The sequence below is a fragment of the Drosophila mauritiana genome, chromosome 3R, assembly GCF_004382145.1.
Source record: "Drosophila mauritiana strain mau12 chromosome 3R, ASM438214v1, whole genome shotgun sequence".
Taxonomy (NCBI): domain Eukaryota; kingdom Metazoa; phylum Arthropoda; class Insecta; order Diptera; family Drosophilidae; genus Drosophila; species Drosophila mauritiana.
Window position 1 is genome coordinate 24,359,885 of NC_046670.1, and position 6,468 is coordinate 24,366,352.

At 43.1% G+C, this 6,468-nt stretch overlaps 1 protein-coding gene across 1 annotated transcript; it reads left to right on the plus strand.

Annotated features, from left to right (window-relative positions):
- Positions 1 to 3,509: 3,509 nt before the first annotated feature.
- LOC117145313 (probable cytochrome P450 6a18) lies at positions 3,510 to 5,425 on the plus strand. Its single transcript, XM_033310908.1, has 2 exons — positions 3,510 to 4,622; positions 4,680 to 5,425. Exons 1-2 carry the CDS (start codon positions 3,521 to 3,523, stop codon positions 5,099 to 5,101), a joined length of 1,524 nt encoding a protein of 507 aa, XP_033166799.1. The 5' UTR covers positions 3,510 to 3,520; the 3' UTR covers positions 5,102 to 5,425.
- The last annotated feature ends 1,043 nt before the right edge of the window (positions 5,426 to 6,468 follow it).

Genomic DNA, 6,468 nt, shown 5'->3' on the forward strand with positions numbered 1-6,468 from the left:
TTTATTTGCGGCAAGGAGCTGGCCAAGATTTTTATTATTATTATTTTGTAATGGTTTTCAAGTGTTTGCAGTGGCTCAACGGCACAACACTACAAAGCCGGGGCCCAAAAGAAATGGGAATGATTTGCATAAAATCGATTAAACATTTTCAGCAAATAAAATGCATATTGAAATGAAATGAATAGAAAGCAAGCCAAAAGCACCAGCGCAGCAACAATCTGGTCAGTTTTTGCCCAAGCCAAGGGCCATGCCTCTTACGAGTTGTCCAAAAAGTCCTGCTTTTTGTTTGTTAAGTGGGCGTAAGCAGGATAAACCAGTGCCGTCTGTTGTGTGTGCCCAAAAGATTTATCAAATATTGCCCAATCGATTCACCTAACATCGTATATTTGCAACATTTCATTGCGAAAATATTGCCCGCCCTATTGAAAAGCAATAATGCCGAAATGAAACAAGGCGAATTTAGCCCAAATTGCTTTGCCAAGGGAACTCCATAAGAATCAGGCCGCATAATGAACTGGCTTAATTTATGTGCTACCCGTAGATGGTGGCTCAAATATTTTACAATCATTAAAATATGGAAAATCCACACAGACATTAATTACGTTCTCAGACAGCAATTACATCTAGGACTTGAGAAGTTGAAAATTGACAGGCCAGCCAGGGAAATTTACGTGTGCAGATTTGAGCCAACAACTTTGGGAATCTGGGAAACCTGGCTTAAATACGATAGTGCGGTGTGCAAAGTTAAAGTGGAATTTCAAGCAACGTTTACGGCAAAATGAGATGTGTAATCCAGTTTGGTAAACAAATATCAAAGCTATTTGTATTTAATTTCTTAAGCAAGCAAAGTTAATTAATTACTGGGCGGCTTAAAGAGCAACACAGTTGTGCAAGATGACCTTTGTTTGGAAGTACAATAATTTAAGAGCTTGCGCTTCAACTCGCTGCAAAACGCACTTAGCAAACTAAAAGCAAGCGAAGTGCGGGCAGGGATAGTAAAGTGAATCAAGCCCTCACTCGGGCATTAATGGCAACTTAAGCTGCCCTAAGATGCAACAAAAGCGGCCACATCAAATATAAATGATGCCACCGAAAACAGCTGGCCACGCCCCTTTCGAATATATATATACAGTTCGTCAGTTGCAATGCAAATGCAAATGGAAGCGAAAATTAACGTGCATTTCTCTCGTTTTGGCGCACTAAACCCCGCAGGCCAGCGGCAAAAAACAATTTCGGATACAATTTAAGAGGGATTTTGTTTTTGGCTCTTGCTCTTATTATTATTGTTATTTCCGCTCTGCATGGCTAATGAAGCAAAACGGCAACAGCCAGCTAACCCTGAACTACAAACACACCAGCAGCTGAAATTTTTCGACAACTTTCGACTGCGGTCGCCTGCTCAAGATACAAAACTGCAATTCAATTGCCCGCCAGGCAGCCGAGTTAGCAGTCGTGCACTTTAAGGCCAGCAGTAGTACGAAAAGCAGCAATGAAAACTGCAAAAAAAATCTACGGGCAAAAAGAAAATTGCTCGCAATAAATTTCGAATTAAATAGAAATTTGCACAGTCAAATGCTGGCTGGGTTTTTTGGGTGGGCAAAAGATACCGCCGAAGCCGGAGGGCCGAAGCTGCTGGCTGGCTGGCAAAAAAATGCAAATCTCAACTAATTCTTATAAATTATTTAATAAGAAAAAGTCAAATGATTCATTTTTAAGCTGCACCCTTCATCACCAAAGCTCAGCTGGAGCGCAAATGCGGCGAGAAAAAGCGAGCGAGAGACCAAAACGGCAGCTAAAAAGCCATAAAAAGTGCAGCAAAAGAGAAAAGTCAGGACCGGAAAATGGCAAAGACTGCGGAAAAAAGAATGGAAAGCTGTACGGGAATACCCTTGCGCACTAAATTGCCAGCTGAAATACCGATTTTCTTAAGCTCATCGCGGATTCATTTGTAAATTTCAAGTGCAAGCATTTTTTTAGAGATTTTTTTATAGCCACCTTAAAAGCAAACTTATTATCATCATTTCAAGTTTGTTGTCGGACTGTTTCAATTTTTTTTTTTTTTTTTATATTTTTCGTCACAATGTTGAGCTGCGATCGTCACTGGTTTTTCGCTCGTTAAGAAATGTATTTGTTTGATATGGAACAGCCAGTTCTGCAGGGTATCAAAACTGCTTTTCACAAAGCATGCTTTCGCATGTGCCAAAGCAATTGTACAGTGCTTTCCCAGCAAAACGGTGATGATTTACCGCCAAACTGGAAGTGAAGTGATGTGACTGAATTGGCAGCCTGTGTCGCCGACAGTCGAGGCGCAAATAAGTTTGCATGCATCGGAGTGGGAATGGGAATAGGGGCAGAATGCTATTTCCGAGCAAAGAGCAAAAAGCCCTTTGTTCGATGCCAGTAGTCAATATTAATGTGTCACACACCTTCCGGGCCAAGCGGCACAGTTCGTGCGTGAGTTTGAAAATGCGAAATGTCGTCCATCGCATCGATTATTAATCACGAACTCGCTGGGCACTCAGTCGAGCGAGCGCCACGCCCTCTGTTGGCGAAAAAGGAAAGTGAGCGCATACAATGGGGCGCAGCGTTTTCCTTTGCCTTTGCTTGCGAAAAAGCGGTAACAAAGAGCCCAGAAGAAATAAAAAAAAAGCAGAGCTCGAAGGGAAAGAGAAGAAGTGCTGCTGGTGCTGCAAGAATGCAAAATGTTGAATGTTGTGCACATGGCAGTTTATTCATGATTTCACATATTTCGAACCACGCCCACCGCCCATCATTGTTGGCAAAAAATATTGCCTCTGTGTGTGTGTGTGTGTGCTTTCTAAGGATGAGAAAGTCCCCAGGACACCCACACACGCACACACTCACACGCTGATGCCATGGCTTTATACCCGATTTTGTTTTTCTACAGCGCGCGCTCTTTTTTGCATTGGACTTTTGGTTGCACTAAGACACACTTTTTTCCAGCTGCTTCCTTGTAAACTTGCATTTTTATGGTTTTAACATGTTTACTTAAATTCTTGTGTATTTGTCTTGTTGGCGTGGCTGTGACAAATGTTCAAAGCTGCTAGTAGCTATGAAAAAACCGACGTATTAAATTACTTTCTTTTACATTGTATGCTATAACAACCAGTAACAACAAAAATAAATAAATAAATCGCTGATGAAAAACACAACATTTGCCTGGCACAGCATTTTCGCTATTTTAAATAAATATTGTTGGTCTAATTCTCAGTACTCTACTGTAGTTTTCAACTCAACCGCAACAGTAGACTCCAAAATTGGTGATGTCTATAGAGATCGGATAATTTATCAGTGAACATCCACTATACTATCTTTACTACGTCTGGTTTCCGCAATCAGAGCAGATTATAATATACGTTTTATAGACTTATATGGAGTGATGAAAGCTGTAGACTCCAGCGGCTTTATAGTTGTCCGCAAACATTAGATAAAGAAAGTCATTAAATAGGTGTTCACAGTCCATTTCTCCAGTTAGTATTTCTGAAACAACGTCGCCAGTATGTCGCTGACCTACTTCCTCTTCCAAGTGGCAGTCGCCCTACTGGCGATCGTTACCTATATACTCCATCGCAAACTAACGTATTTTAAGAGGCGTGGCATTCCGTATGATAAACCACACCCTCTCAGAGGAAATATGGAGGGATATAAGAAAACGAGGACCGTTCACGAAATCCACCAGGAATACTACAACAAATATCGGAACAGCAAGGCTCCTTTTGTGGGATTTTATCTGTTCCAGAAGCCCGCCGCATTTGTTATAGATCTGGAGCTCGCCAAGCAAATACTGATCAAGAACTTTTCCAATTTCACCGACAAGGGAATATACTACAACGAGAAAGATGATCCCATGTCAGCGCATCTCTTTAATCTGGATGGACCCCAGTGGCGTTTGCTAAGGAGCAAGTTATCCCCGACTTTCACGTCGGGCAAAATGAAGTTCATGTATCCGACGATTGTGTCGGTGGCTGAGGAATTTATGGCTGTGATGCACGAGAATGTAGCGGAAAACTCCATACTGGACGTTCGGGATCTGGTGGCCAGGTTCACAGTGGATGTCATCGGAACCTGTGCCTTTGGCATCAAGTGTAATAGTCTGCGAGATGAGAAGGCCGAGTTTTTGCACTTCGGCAGGCGGGCTTTGGTGGATTCTCGTCATGGTAATCTAGTAAGTGGCCTCATGCGCAGCTATCCCAATTTGGCCAGGCGACTGGGCCTCTGCCGAAACACGGCTAAAATTCAGGAGTTCTACCAAAGAATAGTTAAGGAGACTGTCACTTTGCGCGAAAAGGAGAATATCAAACGGAATGATTTCATGGATATGCTAATTGGCTTGAAAAATCAGAAGAATATGACTCTTGAGAATGGTGAGGTTGTTAAGGGACTAACCATGGATGAGATCGTTGCCCAAGCCTTTGTGTTCTTCATCGCTGGCTTCGATACCTCATCCTCCACCATGGCGTTTGCGCTATACGAGCTGGCCAAGAATCCGAGTATCCAGGATAAGGTGAGAGCCGAGTTGGAGCATGTTCTGGAGCAGCACGATCAGAAGTTTACCTACGAGTGCATCAAGGATCTAAAGTACCTCGACCAAGTTATAAATGGTGAGCGGTGTATTTAAAATTCAAGCGATCCCAAAAGATCATAAAATGTCGTTTCAGAAACCCTACGCCATTATACCATTGTACCCAATGTGGATCGAGTGGCCGCCAAACGTTTTGTGGTTCCCGGCAATCCCAAATTTGTCATCGAGGCTGGACAGTCGGTCATTATTCCATCATCAGCCATACATCACGATCCTAGTATTTATCCCGAACCCAATGAGTTTCGGCCGGAGAGGTTTTCTCCAGAAGAATCCGCCAAACGTCCCTCGGTTGCCTGGCTTCCCTTCGGAGAAGGACCTCGCAACTGCATTGGTCTGAGATTTGGACAGATGCAGGCTCGTATTGGACTAGCCATGCTCATTAAAAACTTCATGTTCTCCCCATGCTCAGAGACACCAGATCCCTTGATCTTCGATCCTCATTCCGCAATTTTACTCGGAATTAAGGGCGGAATTCAGCTGAAGGTGGAGGCAATCTAAATATGACTAACTTTTCTCACATACACTTAAAAACTAATAATGAACTAATAATAACAGCTGGCTTATTATTACTAAGTTACTAAGTTCTCCTTGGCCAATTCCATTTTGCAAAATATCTATAGATTCAACTATTCATGGGAGTGTACTATAATGAAGCGACCCGTTTGGCATTGCATATGCTGATAGCATTTTTATCCTTATTGCTGGGCTCAGCGTTTACCAATTACCGGCAGGACGACAGGACTCCAAACCACTCCGCTCCACACCCATTTGCCTTTTGCTTTAGCTCAGGCCCGCATGTATTAATTCTAATTAAATTTGTTATTCAAAACGAAGCTCGGGCACGTCCTTGCTAGCCATTTTGCAAGTGTTAACCTTTTTCCCGGCCTCCTTCCGCTGCCCAGGACCACGTTAAGCCTTCGAAAATGGACCAGCCGTCGGATTGGCGACGATTTGCACGCCAAACGGAGAATGGCGAATGGAGAATGTTGGGCTGAAGGAGGCGAATGGGGGCGGGGCATCAACCTTGACATTTTTGCTGCCAGCTTCTGTTTTCATTACACTAATGAAGTCATGCGCCACGGTGCGGTATGTAGGCATACACATTTGCGATATGGCATGGCTTGCTAGCAGCTTTTGGGTCCAGATCCAGATCCAGATCCGCAGCCAAACGACCGGCAGACACATAAAAAGGTGTACTACTCGTGCGAGTTGGCCGGCATTTGTGTGCCCACGCCCGCTTTTAGCAATGCCAGCTGCGCCTCATTACCCCATTTTATTGTGCCCAGAGTGAGTGATGCCCAGGCAGCCTTAACACTGTCAAAGCCCTACGCCCTGGCACATAATTAATGCAAAATGCAAACGTATATTCATGGCGGCTCCATGCTCATGGCACGCTCATAACGCATACGCCGTGTGGCCATAAAGCGCTTTAAAGGCTTAAGATTCGAGTTCGACGGCAGCACGAGTACAAAAGTATTTTAAATATATTTAATTGCTATAGCAATTGTTACAGTTTACATATAACATAAAGAGAAGTATAAAAGCAATGCATATTAACCCAATAAGCCAAGTCCGTAAATAAGGTTTATGAGTATTCCATTATCTTTATCAGTTTTCCCCCAGTTTTGGCCCTGTTTTCAAGGCCTATGATAAAGGTAAAGCTTTAAGACTTTGAACTTCACTAACTGCACAAGTCAAGTGAGCTGGCAGTGCTAAATTGTAAGACGACAGAAATATTTCAACAGGAATTTACGACGCGAGCACACTAAATGCTCATTTAGTTTGCACTTTTATTTAGAAACTTCTTTTGCACGTTTGCCAAATTGTCTGCGGTGGCCAAAAGCCGCCAACAAAAAGGCTGAGAG

Coding starts and splice junctions, on each gene's coding strand:
- LOC117145313 (XM_033310908.1), top strand. CDS start 3,521: ATGTCGCTGACCTACTTCCTCTTCCAAGTGGCAGTCGCCCTACTGGCG. Junction 4,623..4,679: donor CCTCGACCAAGTTATAAATG/GTGAGCGGTGTA, acceptor ATGTCGTTTCAG/AAACCCTACGCCATTATACC.